General features: G+C 39.8%; 1 protein-coding gene across 5 annotated transcripts in view; it reads right to left on the bottom strand.

Annotated features, from left to right (window-relative positions):
* Window positions 1–362: 362 nt before the first annotated feature.
* Window positions 363–19952, bottom strand: part of CSNK1G3 (casein kinase 1 gamma 3) — a 107485-nt gene continuing 87895 nt past the window's right edge. For 3 of the 5 annotated variants that reach the window (XM_028103562.2, XM_028103558.2, XM_028103559.2), the window contains 3 exons: window positions 11833–11939; window positions 11225–11248; window positions 363–2803 (listed from right to left, as the gene is read on the bottom strand). In XM_028103562.2, coding sequence (XP_027959363.1) covers window positions 2749–2803; window positions 11225–11248; window positions 11833–11939 — 186 coding nt within the window. In that variant the 3' untranslated portion in view covers window positions 363–2748. The remainder of the gene's footprint in view (window positions 2804–11224; window positions 11249–11832; window positions 11940–19952) is intronic. The other 2 variants (XM_028103560.2, XM_028103561.2) reach the window with 1 other exon arrangement.

The following is a 19952-nucleotide window of genomic DNA, read 5'->3' as shown; positions in this document are numbered from 1 at the left end:
TTAATCACGTTTCATTTCTGTGCACACACAAGTATGACTTCATTTTTTAAAAGGAATAAAATGATTGTTTCTTTTCCTTGCTTTATTGGTGGCATTAGTTTTAATTGCTCTATTAAATGGTTCAGGGAAGTGTAAAGGTTTTTTCTTGAAGGAAAGCTCAGATAGTTCCAGGTATGCACGCTTTATGCTGGGGCTCCCACAAAGCAAAATCCAAACAGAAACAAAAAACACAAAAGCGTCTTCCTTTAGCTCGGCTTCTCACATACACAAAACTAAATGAACCGGATTTTTAAAATTCCTACCTTAGGTTATTATGAGTAGCATCACTTCACCCGTGATTAGAGGAAGGGGGAAAAAGCGAGTTTAAAAAAACTACCTTTATTTTTTATTTCTTTTTCAGTTACATACTTTTAAACAGGGATGTGTTTCATTATTCAGACATTCAGGCAATGTTGACTTCATTAGTGTTGACAGAAAAGAAGCATAAAAATGCAAAACATTGTTGGCTTAACCTGAACATACCTGCATTACCTATTATTGACCAGTTTGTGTTGCCAAAAGACTTATTCCTTGGCATTAAAATGGAGCACTTAAAAATATTGCTAAAAAGCAAATGTCTACACACTGGTCTTTGCAGCAAATAAGGGTATTTATACTTTTAAAATATTTTAAGTCCATAGTTGGATTAATATACACACCTTCTTATGTATAAGGAGTTCAGATCATATAAACACTGTACAGTCCAAAAACCCTACTGAGAATAAAACTAAATAGGCTTATGATAAGAAATACAGATATCGCATGTATTTACAAATATCATAGACACATAAATTTGGTCAAATACTGTAAAGAAAAAAGTGGTTTCACATTATAATGGCCAAAACATCCATCTACCTTGCTCAAGGCAAACAAAAAATAAAAACTCAGTATGTAACTCCTGTCGTTTAAGACATCATGACAGTATACAAATAGACAGAATGGAAACTGTTGACCAAATTATACAGCAAATGTCTTCTAGGCTGAGCGTGGGCCTTTAAAATCAAGAACTTGAAAAGATCATTCAGACGATTCAGAGCAACAATGATAAACAATGTCCTGATTTGCAGTATTCATATGGGCGCCTAATTTGTCAAAAACAACACGCTGAACTTTTGGCTAATAAGAAAAAATAAATTACCAAGTACAATTAAATCCCTGTAAATGCAATAATGAAGTCAAAAATGTAATTTATTTACTTTAATTACACATTTTAAATGTTACCTTGAGACAATAAAAATAAATAAGCACGCCGGAAGGCATGCACTTAAAGACAAAGAAAGGGCTTCATGGAAAGAGTAAGTAGCAATCTTCTACATGAAAGGTGAAGATGAGATTTGAAAAACATCATTCTTGTTCTAGCCAGTCTTTATGTCTTAACTCTTCTTGAAGAATCTGGCTAGTAGAATGCGACTAAAGTACACCTGTGTCTTTATGGCTTAAAACAAAGCATACTTAAAAAGTGGAATGGGTTTCCTTTTTTACAGAACTGTTACTTTGTTCATATGCAGGCACTTCAAAAGACTATGGAGGCAAAGCACCTGACCCATCCTTTCCAAAATAGTTTTCAATCATCAAAATTATACTAAAAAGTAGGAAAATTTCAGAGAACCAGCAAAGTTGAATACAAGAGACTAATGTGCACAGAGGGCAATAGAGTGACCCAGTTTTTATTGCTGGGGGTCCTTATTTTTTTTTTTATCAAAGAGCAAATAATTAATAAACAGACACCACTGCATGGCACATCCAAAATTTTCTGCTTAAGGGAGAATGTAATCATTCAGCAGGTTTCAGTGGGATCTCCTCAGACTTCAACCTTACACAATGCAATGAGATTCACATTTATTTCTTCTCCTTAGTGTATTTAAAAAAAAAAAAAACTCCAACATATTTAATTTCTCAAAGTATTCATTTCTTGCTGTCTAACATACATTATTATCTGGAAGCATAAAGTTACATTATACAAATATTTTGCATTTTTTTTTTAAAGGCGCTTTTGCCACTTCAGCAACACTGTACTTCACGTCGTGGTGCCACAAAAGCAGAGCTCCTATCTAGCACGCTACTGGTGATTTGTTTGACCACTACCGTCTGCCGAACCCATAGAGCTTTTTCCTCAGTACCTCTGGGCAGTGACTGTACCATGATTTCACAGAGAGAACTGTTAATATGACTCATGACTAGCAGTACCATCAGTAATACTGAAATCAATGCGGATGTCACACAGGGAAATGAACTTCTCACAAAATAACTTCTTTTACATATTTGGGCAACTGCGTCTTCTCTGTTGCATTATCCACTGGGGAGAAAATTCCTGCTTGATTATGCTCTTACAGAAGTTATAAAAAAAAAAAAAAACAGATTAGGCATGTAACTGTTTGACACTGAAGATACTGTACTGCTTTCTACAACAGGAGGAGAGCTTCTGAAAAATGTCTTTAGAAATGTATCCGTCAGTACCACCTCCTTGGTCCATTCCATTCATTGATGGGCAAAGCACTCATGTTTGGACAAAACTTTAAAGCTTCCATAAAAGTTAAATTAGAAAAAAATATGAATGTAAGACAACCACAAAATGAAGTATGAAAGTATGACATTTTGTTTCTAAGAGTGAGTCCTTGGAAATATATGTGGTCACTACAGAGATGATTTTAATCACAAGACAGCAGATGAACACGTAAGTAACTCCCCATGATCTGTCTGTGTCCAGAATCATTTGTGACGCTGTATGGTTTTCCTTTTCCTTCGTTTGAAAAAACAGCAGCACCTGCAGATGGAGGGAAACACTTCTTGTATTATAAAGGTACTAAAGGGTCACAAAGTAAAGACTGAGCTTAGCATATTAATTTCAATGGTCGTAAAAAGCAACAGGCTAATGCAAGATACACAGTGAACATGCCAGTGAAGCGTATGTATTAGTGAACCTAGGGCAGAGTTATTACTACAGTTTCATCAACATGCCTTTTATGAAGACAGCCAAACATTCTATGCAACATTACAAGGAGCCACTAAATTGAAAAGGCTTTGCACCAAGACTAAATGAGGAGGTGTGGAATTCTGAATCCTCACTGACCCACTGTATTTTATTTTGAATACTCATTAACCTCTGGCAGGGGCATGCTTTTATAAAATTCATCTTATGCATTCTCTCCCTTTCTTCCTGATATTTACATATGATTATTAAAGTCATTGTTAGAAAAGCAATAATTATCCTAATACTGAGGAACTGATTTTCACCAAGGATGAGATTCCAGAAAGAAAAAGAGAAAGCCCAAATAGACTCTTCAACAAACATTTTCCACCACATTTACAAACTGGAAGAGAGAAAATGCATTAACTAACATGTCAATACTGGCACTTTTTAATTCTTTAAGAGTTAAGGTCAAACTGGGTGCGCCCGGGTGGTTCAGTCGTTAAGCGTCTGCCTTCCGCTCAGGTCATGGTCCCAGGGTCCTGGGATCGAGCCCCGCATAGGGCTCCCTGCTCTGCGGGAAGCCTGCTTCTCCCTCTCCCACTCGCCCTGCTTGTGTTCCCTCTCTCTGTCAAATAAATAAATAAAATCTTAAAGAAAAAAAAGTTAAGGTCAAACAGATCCTAAGTTAATGAAAGTAAAAATTGTGCTTAACATTTAAAATAGCATAATCAAGGTGATTCAGTCTTGCAGTCTATGAGGGAAAAGCATTCGGAGTTTCATTCCTAAGTAAAAAAAAAAAAAATCTAGAGATGATGCCTGAGAGACCTGGTTTTTTCCACATTAAGTTCTCCCCTAGTCATGAGAAGATGAAACACATGCAGCATGTCGGGAGTGATGCTGAGGCTGGTGCCAACTCACAGAGGAGAATCACTGAGCAGAAACTCACAAAAAAATACAAACCCACATGCATATATCTATTCTAAAAGTCTGGCATTCCTTCAAAAACAGGTCTGGCTCTTTTCCCCTTCCACATTTAAAGGTAAGTCCATCTATCAAAGTATCAAGAAGACAGGCGACACACAGAGGCTCTTTTGTCTTTTCCATCGAAGCCTAGTGTGTGTGCTTATGTAAATATGTAAATCCTGTTTTGTAATTTAAAAAATATCTATATGCATGGTGATTCAATCAACAAAATGCTGCCAATTCAAAGCTCGTACAGAATGTGACCTTATAATGATGTTCCTCTAATTCTTAGCAGCCTGCCTGCAAAGAAGGCTATTAAACAAGTCATTTCAAGCTAAGCATAATGTAGACCACCTAGCTTTAAGTGTCCTCTCCAGCAAAAGATTGTGGAAGATGAAATAATTGCTAGATTATCTTTTATGTCTTTCTGTGAAAGAAATATAAACAGAAACCCATACTGTCCCAGCTCAATTACACAATCTCTCCACCCACATTATCGTTAGTCAAAAATAATTTCAGACCATTTACTGTGATTTATGCCATGACTATGAAATCACTATGGGGCATTCAAAACCAAATTACACAACTGGATTTTTTAACCCCAAACAGCACATAATGATTAGACCATGGAGTGTGAATAATTCAAACCTATTTATGTCAGCTGCTACAGACTCAACTGAAAATCTGGGCAGCTATCAATCTTTATGAATTTTACTTTTATTGAGGTGACCACCAGAGCAACCAGAAACAAATTACCCAACAGGGGCCTTGAAAAGAGCTACCTCTATAAAGGATGATTCTGGATACAATCAATTTTTCCTGTATTTATAAAAATAAGTCAACTTTATTTGTAACTGTCAGCTACCTAAATACTTTCTCAAATCTGTTATATAAATTTTCTAAAATAAAACAATGAAAAAAATTATTTAACTCAGATTCTAAGAGATGAAAACCATTATTCAAAAAAAAAAGAAAACCTTCCAATAAAGGACTTAGAAAAGTCATAAAACGTTCATATTGTAAAAACCAAATATTTAGAATATTAAATTTAAGAATATGATCACATTTCAGTGGAGACCTATTATTTAACATAAAGTTATATTAATAATGTTCACTGTTTCCAAATACTATCATTTGTCTCTTCAAATTCCAAACTACAATCTTTTAAGATTTTTCTGCTGAAAAGGTGTTTTAGTAAGTGTTTGTTAAAAAGTGTTTTAATAAGCCTTTTGGAACGGGGGTTTAATGTAATACATGTTTTGATCAACAAGTTCCAGATTTTCCACACTTGTATTAGCAATTTACCTTGTCTGGCTTATTTTTCTAGTATCATCAATCTGCTTTCCAGCTCAAGACAGCAGAGTCCTTCCTATTCTTTATGTCATCTTTTCTTCAATTATGTATTATTTAACACAGAAAACCAATCCAAGCATTTACTTGAGATTAAATGAAACTTTCAGATGAATCATAACTGTAGAGGCCTTTTAAATTAAAAGGCAATCTAAAAAAAAGGCATCTATTTGTTAGAAATAAATCCCACCAAATAGAGTATACCCTTGAAACCGATTTGCCAGGGAAGCTGGCATGCTATTAAACTGACTACCACCAGAGGACAGCATTGCTCTAGGCAATAGGAACGCATCCAACTAAAGGAGAGATGCTCTCAAAATAGAGTATAGTTATAAAAAGAAGAAAATTGATATTTAACCTGTGGCTGGTTTCTTAAAACTCATTACAAAGCAGCTGATTTACAGTCTGTGATTAAGAAATTAGGTCTCCCATCAACTACCCTCCATCTAAAACAGAGTGGCTCCCATATGGCCACTCTGTCACATGACTATTTTATACTCCTCTCGGTCCTCAGACTAATCTGAATTTATCTTATTTATTTACTGATTATCTGCCTCCACACAGAATGTAAGCTTCATAAGGGCTTGTCCAGATACATCCCACAAATGGGCACAGAGTTGGTACTCATTTAGTATTTATTGAATAAATGAGTGACTTTCCTCATAAGTGCAACCCCTAGAGTAAGAACCTAGTCAAAATTCTACACCATGTTCTAAAGCTAGAGTTCTTACCCCAGGGCCCACAAGCCCTAGTGAAATCTCACAAAATGCAGATTTGAGTGCCTGTGGAAGCTTCCCTGGAGAAAATCGGTTTGCATCAGATTCTTACAGGAGTCTAAACCCAAGAAGCCCTGCTCTGCCTACGTGCACCTGCCTGGCCTCCCCCTCCGGCTTCTCCATTTCCAGTGAGTCCTTGTCCCAGAAGCTGTGAGCTGAGGACCTCAGATACTGAGGGGCCACCATGCTATCAACTGACAAGAGTGCGAGCAAGGTATAAAAGGAAACAATGTAATTCTGACACTTGCTGCAAGTCGAACAGGAACAAAAGTTACTGATAACAGTAACAGCAAATAATAGCAAATAGTGCAGGAATGAGCACAGACGGAAGTTCCCACAGGTGAGGTGATCACTATATTCAACTACCTGATCTTAGAAAATTATCCACACCTTTAAAATTTTTAAACCCATTTTTTTCCAAGCTGCTCAGTGGCGATATTTACTTATTCGTTAGTTGATGCCTCATTTGGGGTCTCTTCAGATCTAGACTACTGACAGCCCTGGGGTAACTGATTAAGATTACCAGACTTTTAAATCATGTTCTTGTCAATGCTTTTCTTTCTTGCTTATGCCTGTGGGTTCCAGTAAGCCAGTATGCGCTCACAAGTCATGTCCATGCCTCTGACAGGATTCCGTAGCTAGCCCAAAAGCTTTGAAGGCACAGCTCTACTCTTTTTTTTTTTAAGATTTTATTTATTTATTTGAAAGAGAGAGTGAGAGAGAGAGAGCACACAAGCAGGGGGAGGGGTAGAGGGAGAGGGAGAAGCAGGCTCCCCGCTGAGCAGGGACCCCGACATGGGGCTTGACCCCAGGACCCTGATATCATGACCTGAGCCAAAGGCAGATGCTCAACCGACTGAGCCACCCGGGCATTCCACCACAGCTCTACTCTTAAATTCTTTCAAAATAAATGGTTAAACCCTGCTTCTGATGATCTTGAGGGCTGTTGCTGTAAAAACTGTTAAGGTGGTAAACAGGAGATCATAATGGATCCAAGTCCTCAACTACGTAGAAAACACACAGGAGAAGGGCCGAGGCTTTGCTAGTGACACTGCACCACTTCCCTTCCATTCGTGGCCTTTTCCTGCCTCTAGGATTTGACTATCTTCCTGGATGCAGGTCTTAGCCTTCCTTCTGCCATCTACCTGAAACTGACACACGGGTCTCTGTCTGGACATGAAGTTCCTGTCTGTCTTCTCTGAAAAGACTCACTGGCTTTGCCTTTGGCTGAAAGACTGCTTCACAGCGGCTAGGCCCTACCCACTCAGGACTCCCGAGCCTCGCCTCTCCTTATCTAGGTTGATGAGTATACAGAAAACAGCTTTTAAGGTATCTATCTTTAATTCTTTGACAAAGGATTTGCCCCCTTCAAATCCATACATGAAAACATAATTTCTTATCTCCGGACCTCTTGGTGTGAAAAATGCGGAACTGATCAGTCAAGCAAGAAGAGTTTAGATAGAAGCCCAAGACTATCCACATAACTACTCCAACTGGGAACCCGCAGATCCAACCTCATCCTCAATTTCTTCCTCGCCATCCACATGCAATTAGTCCCTCAAGTCTGAAACGACTTTCAAAGTTGTCCCATCCTCTAATGCTGGCTTACTTCAGAACTTCTGGCCTCCCCCACTGCTAAGAGCCTCTTAACAAATGTCCAGCTAAGTGTCTTCCTCTCTCCAATGCGCCATCCCAACTTGCCCCCACCGAGATATGACCTTGCCAACTCCGCCTTTTAAATCTCACCACTGGTTCTCCCACAGTCTAAGGCATTGGGTCCACACACACAGCTCTTACAAATTTGGTTCCGATCTATTTCCCTCTCCTCTTAGTGTCATCTCGCATCAAGCTGCCTTTCCAGGCAGTCTGTACTACAGAAGGGAGAGAAGGGGAGGACGGATAGATTTTGTGTAATCTAATGAACCCCAGGAAATGACATAAGCCTCAAAAGTGTTGCCAAACTAATTGTCTCAAGGCTCAATCTGATTATACCATTTCTTGGCTTAAAACCCACAGCTTGCTTGCTTGTGTTGAGAAAGGATCATGTCTTTTTTTTGTTGTTTTCACCTGGCTACGAAGGGCCTTTGAGACTGGGCACTTAGACTATCTCAGCTCCCACCAGAATGCATTTGCACACGCTATACACGAATGGGTCACTTCTCACACCTGCCTCACTCTGTCCTTGCTCCACATGTTGCTCAGCCTCCTCTCTCGGACTCCTGCACCCAACTCCTTTGCCAAGCCTGCTTATCTTGAAGAACCAGGGCAAATGTACCCTTACCCATGAAGATGCCTCTGATCTTCCAGCTGGAAGAGCACATTCCAGTCTCTTAAATCCAGTCACACTGTATCCTATGAGCTAATCCTGTAATACCTGGTATTAGACCAATGATTCTCAATCCTGGGTGCTCCTCAGAATCACCTTACAAGCTTTTTAAAAATACTGTCAACCAGGGGTGCCTGGGTGGCTCAGTTGGTTAAGCGTCTGCCTTTGGCTCAGGTCATGATCCCAGAGGCCTGGGATCAAGTCCCACATCGGGCTCCTGGCTCAGCGGGGAGCCCCTCTCCCTCTCCCTCTCCCTGTGCCCCTCCCCAACCTGCTCATGCTCGCACTCTAATAAATAAATAAAATCTTAAAAAAATATGTATCGTCAACCAGACCCCCACCACAGAACAATTAAATTGGAAACTCTAATAGCACAGCCTAGGTGTTAGCATATTTTTGAAACTCCCCAGATGCTTGTGATTGGAAGCCAGGACTGAGGACCACTATGTAAAAGTTACTGGTGTACTTGCTATTTTTTCTAAGGCAGCACAGGGGCCTTGACTTATCTTCGTAATCATCATGTTACCAAATGCACGGTAACTGTTCAGCAATGTTCGAAAGCGAACACAAAGAGAAATAAAGGTGAGAAAAGATAATTACATACTACTTAAAAACTCAGTAACTAAACCAAAGGAAGCCTTGTTTTCCTAAATTCCTGGAAGGAATGATGAGGGTGATACCACTTGTATCACCTGTCTTGAACAAAAAGAAAATTCTCAGCCACAGTGAAGAAGGCAAAATCTCATTACTAATGGATGAGCCATTTTAAATGCAGGACAACAGAATATTTTGCGTCACTTGGAAATTATAGATCAGGGCCTATAAGGTACTATTCTAGGAAGCCTGAGCCTCTAAAATGTCCAATGTGAAATACATTATAATTAAGGGGGTGGGTGAGAGGGGCCTCCGCCAATCACAGGTGAGAAGAAAGAGAGGGAGTTGGAAACATTTTGAAAGGGAATTCTTGGCGGGTTCCTATAGACCTATAAAAGGGTGGGAGAGAGAAGATGCAATTTAGGAAAAAATCACACTCACAGTCCCTCACCACAAACTAAGAAGGTATGAGAAATGCAATAACAAACTTGCAGGAATGTAAGAGTCACCCTGATTAAAGGGAAACCAAATGTGACGTGCTGGAAGTCTTTAACCAGTGAAGAGGCAGGGAAGGTCAGAGGATTTCTGTAACCCATCTGGAGTCAGGTTTTACCGAAATTATGGGCTGCTCTCCATATTTAAAAAAATAACAGCTCTATTAAAATATAATTCAAATCATCATAAAATTCATGCTTTTTAAAGTACACAATTCAGTGGTTTTTAATACATTCAAAGAGTTTTACATCCATCACCACTATCAAATTTGAAACCGCATCCATGAACGTGTGTTAATACACCGCCATCTTCCCTACTGGTGAGCCATCTACTTAAGGGCTGGGGTGGGTTCAGATTATTGCTAAAACCCAAGCGGTGTTAAGTAGTGACTGAAAACATGGGAAAGGGGAATCGATTTGGCTCAAAGCAGGTGTCTAGGACGAAGTGGACACAGAACACCAAGTCTCAGTGAAGAGTATGGGTGTGGAAGGAAAAACAGGGGACACCTGCTGGAGGGACAAGGCTGAGGAGAACAAAGATGGGAGAGGTGGCTGGCCCCCAGGAAATAAACAGGGTGGGAATAGCTCCTGAGGACCTGCCATGGGCCAGACAAAAAAGCAGTGCTTTATCATAGTTAATTTCCTCAGTGACCTGCGAAGCAGTTATTATGAGCCTCAGTTTAGAGAGAAAGAAACAAGCTTGAAGAAGGCACCCTAAGCTGTAGAAGCAGGATTCTACGACCCATGCTGGACGCACAGGACCTGTGTGCCCCACTCGGCCACACCACTTTCAGAACTCCACTTACGACTGCACAAGCAAACATCGATGGTGGTATTTGTTCTTGATGTAAAAATGCACAAGTATGTAGCTGATTCACTACATCCTCAAATCCACTAGGTCATACTGTCAATAAATTCCACAGCCAAAGTGATAAAAATGGATACTTGATCACTGCTCTTGAAAAAGAAATATCCCCAACAAAAGTCTCCTCATCTTGCAACCAGCAAATGAGCATTATTTTGGAATTCATGTAAGGCTCCTTTTGGACAGGAGTAGAATGTTCCAAAACTTGCTAATCTAAGCAACTTTCCTTATTCACTCCCAGGCTCACTCAAGATTTGTCCTGAAACTGAGAGGAACATATGAAACACGGCATTACAACTAGAGGCAAAGATCAGAGAAGAGTTTAAATCTCACATTAACTCGACTTAACAGGAATATATTTTTCATAAATCTGCAATGAGCAGGAACTATTCAGATGAGGACTTCCATAGCACTCTCTCACTGTAGTTAATCATACATGTATCAGCGTATTCCATGTGTACTCAACGGCAATACAATTAGCCAATGAAATACTCTCTTAGTGATGCTCTTGGGGTGGGTGGGGGTGAAGGATCTGCTATGTGTATTTAATAGTTTTTTGAACTGGAAAAAAAAGAGCTTAAAACTCAAAATCCTGTCTTTCTATTTAAAATAGCAAATGAAGCCTCTGTGTTACAGAACAAACGCACAAGCACAAGCAGAGTGGGTGTTATCAACTACTCAATTAAAAAGTGCCCCCAAATCTATGTCACTTGAACAAAAAAAAAAAGTTGCAGCAGGCAAAAGAGCTCCTCAAACAATTATTTCTTGCTTTTCAGACCTACTGTAAATGACACCAAATATTTTGAACAACTTTGACCAATTGTAATTTCGTTTGCAAAATGATGCTAAATCTCTGAAATTACAATCAAGGGAGCTATTTCTGCCTGCCTACACTTGAAAACTCACCACATGTTCAACACTTTCTGGCAGCTATACACACACACAAAAAGAAAAATACAAGGAAAGTGAGAGAGAGGGAAAGGGAGGGAGGGAGAGGGAAGGAGAGGGAGGGAGGGAGAGAGAGAGGGAGAAATCATCAGAAATAGCCCACATTGAAATTATCATTGTTTTTCATGCTTACTTTTTTTTTCCAAGCAGCATTATCATTTACATTCACAGAAAAACTACTTTAAAACTAATACGAATACATGCAGGATACTATAAAATTAATAATTATTTATTCTTATGCTTACAAAGAAAAAAAACTGAGCATCTACCCTACAGAAATAATTTTCATGCATCAATACTCCTAAAAATAAAAAGCCAAAAATATGCTGTTAATTCTAAGTAAGAAACTGAGCATAGTTCTTAAATGAATATTTTTGTATTATAAAATATTTACTGAAATAGCACTATTTTAAACTCAGTGATTAAAATAACTGAAAATATCACTTGTTGTGCATGCACCTATTCCCTGAAAAAAATTTCCTGGAATAATTGTACATGACTATAAGTCTCAAACATTCACAGCTGAAGCACAAAAAGCTACTAAAAGAAGTCAAACAAATACATACTTGGTCTCATCCATCACTTCCACTTCCGTAGGGGCTGTAATGGGTGCATTGGAACGTCCTGCGGTAGGGTCATCTGTGTTCAACTCTCCATTTGTAGAGCTTACAACCTGCCAAAAGAAAAAAAAATTATATATGCACAAAGTGACAGGTTATACAATGATAAAAATTAAGGTTAAATTAGAAAGTTAATATGCAGAACATAAAACAATTAGTATGTAGTTGAGCTGTTTATAACTGAATATAGTAATAGGTCTAATATTTTATTAAAATTCAAGGCCATCCAATTTTGCTTTTAACTTCCTTTTCATCTTGAAATTTCTGTCTTGTCTCTTTCCCTCTGCTGTGTAAGGCCAACTCCTACACTTCTGTCTCAAATCAGCTCCGCAAGGTGTGCCCATCTCCACTGGCACCTTGCTATGGCACGAATTCTTTCCCTTGCAAACTTCAGTCCTGCTCCTTCCAATGGATCCTTCATTTCAGTGTGTAACCATGCTTATGTCTCCCTCGAATACTGCCCATTCATCTGCCCGGTTGTTCATGCCCAGATCCTGAAATCACGGTGATTCCTCTCTTTGACTGAAACCCCACATCTCATCCATCAGCAGGGCTGGTTAAATCCTCCCCCAAAACACTTCCCCAGTCTAATCGGTTCTCCCCACCTCTATTACTACCAGGACTTTAGTTCAAGCCACCATGATCTCTTGTGTGAATAAGAGCAACAACTTATGAACTGGTCTTCTGCTTTCACCTGCCCCCACCCTCCATTAATGTATTGTCCACACAACAACCAGGGTGCTCATTTTAAGACAGAAATTGGATCATGTATAATTAACCTGCATAAATCTCTTCAAGTATCAACTTCTCATTTCACTTAAAATAAAGATCCATATTCTTTACCGCAATTTACAAAGTCCCACAACATCTGAGTTCTGCTTACCTCTCTGATCTCATACTACCTGCCCCGGTGTTCACTGCCCTCCATCCAGTATGTCAAACTTAGTCCCAACTTAAGGCTTTGGCATTATCTATTCTCAATGCCTGAACTAACTCTCTTCCCGCTGATGGGCTATATTCTTATCTTTCAGATTCTCAGAGAACATCTCTAAAGCAGCCCTTTTCTATCATACAATCTGAGACTTCCATACAGACACACTATGTCATGTTAGGCTCTACTGTTAGCTCTTTGTATAGAATTTATCCAGATACTGGTTTCCAGATTGTGTTTCTTGACACCCACTCTCACCTCCTCCTGCTCCATGACAGCAAGAACTTTGGACTGTTGCCCCCCTATATCTCCCCGCTAAACCTGGCAGAGAACAGGCAACCAATAAATACTTGTTGAAATAAATGAATGCATGCATGAATGAAATCCTAAAACAAAATAAAAATCATAGCAAAACTCCCGCACTCTCCCAAGTCCTCTTTGATCTATAAAGTCACCTTACCGCCCTATTTCTTGCTCTCCTTGCAACTTCTTCAGAACAATAGTCCTAACTTATCGCTTCCATTTTTTATAAAATTTTCCACTCATTTATTCCTTAATTCTTTGCAATCTGTACTCTGTCGCTACATCAGGTTTCTAGTAAGAGCACGCTTGCAGGTTACCAATGATTCCTAGAAAAATATATCCGGTGGCCTTTGCTCAGTCTTCCTTTTCCTGTACGTTTCAGCGTCACCTGCCGCCAGCTGATACTCGGGAGCAGATGGGTCCAGAAGCAAAGCCCAGCTCTCACCCTCACCTGCTATGTGACCCAGGAAAAAGAGCTCATCGTGCTAAAGCTCAGTGTTCTCAACTACGCAATGGGAAACAGGAGTACGCGTTTAACAAGACTGAGAGGAGGAAATGGAATCAGTGTGAAGGGCAATGACAGGGCTATTCTAGGAGCTCCGGGAGTGGTGGCCCTTGTTCCTCAGCCAGTTTTGCCTGCACTCACGGCTTCGGCTACAATCTCTACATAAAGGACGTGCTGAGCCCAACCGCTCACCCACATGCTCACCTAGACCACGTGGGGTACTTCACACTCAGTACTTCCAAAACTGAATTTCTCATACTCCTCTCAAATGTGTCACTCCTCCTATCCACAGTTCCAGTTTCTAGTAAACCCTTACCACCTTGCCAGACCTCTGCTGCTTTCCTTATCCGAGCTCATCAGAAGAAAAAGAAAATGCTAATATATCAAAGGCCTGGACAGCAGATTGACAGCTGACTATGAGACTTAACAGGTCTGCTTGCAGAGCCCCATTTTACTGAAACTTAACTAATTCTCATGTTCTAACCGAGAGGCCACAACGTGCCAGGCAGTGTTCCAGGAACTTGGAAAACCACAAGAAAAACACCCCTGCCCTTGTGGGCCTGACAGTCCACTCCACAACTCCCAGAAAAGTCACTAGACGTCAACCAACAAATCTAGATGAATACAGGATTATGGAGGCTGAGTTTCCTGTATCCTATGCAGAACAAGTACTTAGAAAGGAATGCTGCATTTGTGCCCACAGCTGAAAACACACAGAACTGCCTCGATCATTGTTAGAGCCAACCAAGCCAAGAAGAGGAATACCACTGTGTCTCAATCTGCTACTCTGCTCGGGGGCACCTGCTTCCTCCTCTCTGGCATTCTACTGAGTTCCATGTTAATTTCTTCTCTTCATTTCTCCCTCTTTCTGAAAGTATTTAATTAACAATCATTATTTGTCCTAATTATCAAACATAATTTGGTTCTTTATTCTTAATTTTTAAAACGTCAGAGCTCCTCGCTGAATTGGAAAGGAGCTAGAAAGCAGGATTCTTATCTTACACTTTTGTATTCGCCACTATCTGTAATTAGCAGTATGTTTTGCATGCAGAAGATAAGAGTTCACTCAACAATTTCCATTGCTCTTCCCTCAACGTGATAGTCACAGGTTTCTTTTCTTCCTTCGTCTTCAATGGCCCGAGAAAGCTGGAGGGACCCCATCTCAAACTACAGGCAGCTCCTTCAACGTGCCTTCCCTTACTTTAAGCGGCATTATTGAAAATTCATAACCCAAGTATTCTAAATTTCCAGCAAGAGCAACTGTATGAACATGGTAATTATATAATCTGACTTACTTCAGTTCACATAAAGTCATAACTGACTTTAATAAGTTTAATTTTAGTGAAATGTTTCAAATCTCATTCCACCTGGTTGACCAGAACCAGACCAGAAAGAAACAGTATCTTCATTTATGTATTTTTTTTTTAATGTAATTTCTCTTTGGTTTCCCAGATTCCCTAACTCTCTGAGTAAAGGCTAACATCCCGGGCTAAGAAGAGAATCAACGTAATGACAGAGTTCTCCTATAGAAGCGGCCTACTTAATACTGGTGACAATTAAAATTGTTTTCACTTAAGAAAACTAGTATCTTTTAGGAAGGGATTTTACAAAGAAAAAACAAAGACACATTATTATAAATAGCATGTCATCATATTCCTAGACACCTAAATCAACCAAACAACTATGCACAAATCATTTTTATCAACCAAATTCTAAAGAATGATCCCATTTAGGTAACATTTCTAGAATTATAACTTGAAGTGGAACATATAGGAGTCTCTGAAATACTGGTATTCATCAGCTGATTTTTCTAATGAAAGTCCATCTAAAAAATGACAGCTGCTTTGAGGTTTGACATTTAAAAAAAATAATTCAGGTGTTTTACAGGGCTTTTGTTCTTGTTCTTAAATTTTCTCTGATATTACCAAATCTTAAAGAAATTTTCTCTGATATTCCCACTTTGGTAAGAAACTTAATACAGTTCTTATTTTAAGGTGTTACCAATAAATAAATAAATAAATAAATAAATAAATAAATAAATAAATAAAAAGGCATCAGATGTGGTGTCACTTTTAGTGCACCAGAGTTTAAGGGGAGGGTGTGGAAACAGGCTGCAGCTCAGGGCGGGAGAGAAGTGATGATGGCTACCTGCGGCATCTAATTCCAAAAGAAGTCACTCACATAGACTTCTGAGTACAAAGATAACACACGGTATCTTTGTAGTCAATGACTTTATAAGGCTAATTTAATTCACTTTCCAAATACAATGAATTCATACAAATGAGTTATAGTACCACCTTCTTAATTTCTTTTTTTTTTTAAGATTTTTATTTATTTATTTGAGAGAGAGAGAGCACATGAGATGGGGGGAGGGTCAGAGGGAGAAGCAGACTCCCCGCCGAGCAGGGAGCCCGATGCGGGTACTTGATCCAGGGACTCCAGGATCACGACCTGAGCCGAAGGCAGTCGCTTAATCAACTGAGCCACCCAGGCGCCCCCACCTTTCTAATTTCTATCTGAGTTATTGTAAGCATGCTACCAAGTGCACAACAGAGGCTCACTATCTTAATCAACCAGATCGCCCTCTATCCAATAAATATATTAGAAATACTAAAATGTTATATATCTTACTTATGCCCTAAGCTTTTTCTAAAAGCCATCTATAAGAAAGCACACTAATAAATGAGATATAGTTAAGAGTAATTTCCAAAGAGTTTTCTGGACCCCTGCTAGGGTTCACACGTATTACATGAAACGAACTTTCTTACATATTCTAAAACCTAGAACTGGGGTTATAATTGATCCTCTTGATATTCCAACTGATGACCTGAAGGCACAGTGAGATTCTCAGACTTTCAGCAAAGATAAACCAAAATGGTTTTACTTTCACTTACAGAAGTACAAAGCAGAGCACTATACTCTGAGTATTCTAGCCTTTTGAGACGTTACTGTAAAAGTTTCTGTAAAAGGATATGAAAATAAACTTGTAATGCTGATTTACCGCAGTGACACCTGGACAAGGCATTTACTAAGCTAAACTGACAGAGCTGAGCTGGACATGACTTATCTGCTAATGGCACCCCACTATCCTTGTACAAACTCTCTTTTACAGATTTCAGTGCCCTGGAAAATGGAACAGAAAGACATGACTGTACTCATCATTTGATTCTCCCCCTTGTGAGTACCTGTGTGTTTTGAAAGATGTGAGAAAGCAAAGTGAAAGCGGTTACTGGCCATGTTTTAGAAAGGGGAGTTTTAATGATGAGCACGATGGAGGATGGGCTGGGGTGTGGCACCTGCTATTCCTCTGACTTGTAACTACGCATGTTTCCTTACCATTTCGAAATACATTCGTCTCACTCTTTTCTGCTATCCTCACCTGCATGTGTATGTCTCCAGTTACACTGAAGAAAATCCCAGAGTGCCCAGCACAACAGGTAACGTTCGTCCTTCACTTCCACACACGGTGCCCGGCTGCACGCCACAGCAGCACCGTCTGTGAGGCCGCCCTTCTCCCCTCAGGGGCTCAGACTCAACAGTGTTCCTTTAACTGCAACCAAAGGCTGTACGACTAGCGGAGATTTCCCAACGATCGGGACCTACACCATCTCATGGGAAGTAGTCTTCCGATAGTGCCCCTAATATCTGTCTTCCTCCCTCTGCTCGAAGTTGCCTCTCCGCTTTCCAGGACCGGGATTTCAGCTGACCTTGAGCTCAAAGGAGCCGTGCTCCAGTGAAAGGCACAGTTCCCATGCGATTCCAGATGAGCACTACCTGCCATCAGCGGTACATTTTAAAAACCTCATTTTGGACATCCTGGTTTGCCAGGCAGAGACACGTCAAAAAGGGACAAGTGACATGACCTTCCCCCTCAGCCCTGACACCAAACTAAATTCTACCTTCTAATTATCTTGAAAATCCTCTCAGTTCTCTTCATCTCTGCTACCCATCACTTTCCCTCAGCTGGACTTCTGAGAGCTGTGTCCCTGCCTTAGACTTGTTCTCCCTTCAGCCTAGTCTCCAACAAAAGCCATCCTTAGAAAAAACACTAATAGAGTTACCTTGCTTATCTAATTCTCTTTACGGCCACCCAATATCCTCAAATGAAGTCCAAATGTAATAATGAGACCTATTAGGTCCTTCAGGACTTGCCTCCTGCCTACCCCTTAGTCTCATTTCTCAATACACACACCGGCTTGACTGGACTGTAGTCAATTGCTCAGGATGTCTCTCCCTCCTCCACCACCTTACGTGTGCTGCTTTCTTGCCTGGGACGGTCCTCTCTAGACCCCTTCCATCTGCTAACTCCTCCTACTGATGCTTCACTTTAGAAACAGGTGAAAAAACAGAATACAAAAAAGTTTCGCTTTTTCCAGGAAATCTGAACCCACTAAATCCAGGTCAGGTGCTTCTAAATATGTTCTCATAGCACGTTATATGTTCTCCGCTTACCACAATGCCTATTTAATTAACCTCCCCCACTGTCTGAAAGCTCCATGGGGACAGGCACCCTATCTTTGTCATTCTTCCCTTTATTCAAAGACTCCAGTACAATGCCTAGTACCTCTTAGTAGACATTTATGTATATTTGCTGAATAACAACTGGCCAAGAAACTGAAAGTGCTAGGTCTAAGTTTCTCAGCCATATTTATTACCAAGGATTCTAAAGGGAGCAGAGAGGAATACATCTGATTGCCCTGGGAGCTTTTCCAAAACACATAAAAGCCAAGAACAAATTCAAAATATCGTCTACAGATATTTGAATATAATTTTTAATCTCGTGTGTGGGAAAAATTTATCAAACGTGTAGCTGGATCCTTCTGGTAAGTGGATTAACATGATTACACTAAAGATACAGAATAAAATTAGATAAATTCCAATTTGACAATGCTTTCTTTGGGCTGTACCACTAGACTTCACTTCCCAGAGACTAATCAAGTTTCTTAATCTGAAAAAGCAATAGATTATTCTAGTATTTGTACTTCATAAGGCCCACCTTCTATGCTAATACTTTTTAAATTAAGTTCTCACGACAAAACCATGAGGTGGAAGTATTATTAATATTTCCATTAACTGGGGCGCCTGGGTGGCTCAGTCGGTTAAGCATCTGCCTTCGGCTCAGGTCATGATCTCAGGGTCCTGGGATCGAGCCCTGCAGGTGGCCCGCTTTTCCCTCTGCCCCTCATGTTCTCACATACTCTGCTCTCTCTCTCCCTCTCTCTCTCTCAAATAAATAATCTTTAAAAACCTGAAAAAATTTTCCATTTTACTGATGAATCATCTATGGCATAGATTTTAAACTCGAATTTGACTCTAGGGCTTGTGTTCTTAAACACAATGAGATCAACTTGGCAAACCAGATGTCTCACCTGTAATACATATAGTAATTCTGGAAAAACAAGGAGTTCAAATTTAGACTCCACCATTCAGTTCCTATTAAAAACACATCTGAAATAATGAATATCCAAGGAACCTTCTATAAGTCAAAATAGCAAGGGGTTTCGTCTTTTTTTTTTTTTTTTAAGATTTTATTTATTTATTTGACAGAGACACAGCGAGAGAGGGAACACAAGCAGGGGGAGTGGGAGAGGGAAGAGCAGGCTTCCTGCCGAGCAGGGAGCCCGATGCAGGGCTCGATCCCAGCACCCTGGGATCATAACCTGAGCCGAAGGCAGACGCTTAACAACTGAGCCACCCAGGCGCCCCGCAAGAGGTTTCATCCTGCAGGTCAACTGGAAACAGCCCAGAATGCTTTGTAATGCCGCACTGAGAGCCATTCTGAGCTCCAGGAAAACACTTCAGTGATAGATGAGGGACGAATGCCACAGGCCCCAACTCGCTTATTTGGGGTAACTCCTGATTCTGCTTCCAAATATCCTAAATCTGTACCATATTTATTTCTCACCACATAGCTATCAACTTATTACAGTAATGTCTTTCCTAAGAAACTATTCGACAACAGGGCCTTAGTATTTGCTGAACGCTAATTTTTTATTTTCTCTTTATCTTTTCCCTTTATCAGACAATGAGAATAACTGAATACATTGTTTCCCTTCCTTTGTTCAGAATCCAATGTAGTATTATATTTATAATAATGATCACATTAGCTTAGATTTTAGGCACTTTTCTTTCCTCTTCTTATTACTAGCTTTAAATTACAATTTTATGAGCCCAATTATACAAGTGTCATATTGTAACTTTTCAAACTTTTTACACGGGTAGGATATAAGGCATAAATGAAGTCAATATTTTAGGAAAGAACAATGTTCAGGCATGAGCCCACTTAGGCTGTCAGTAAATTTTTCACAAGAGTGAAGCTTGCTTAAT

This window comes from Eumetopias jubatus, unplaced genomic scaffold (assembly GCF_037043125.1).
Source record: "Eumetopias jubatus isolate StellerSeaLion01/CBP00866 unplaced genomic scaffold, mEumJub1_p1.0 scaffold_5, whole genome shotgun sequence".
Classification (NCBI taxonomy): domain Eukaryota; kingdom Metazoa; phylum Chordata; class Mammalia; order Carnivora; family Otariidae; genus Eumetopias; species Eumetopias jubatus.
Note: the sequence above shows the minus strand (reverse complement) of the source record. Positions and strands in the feature narration are given on the sequence as shown.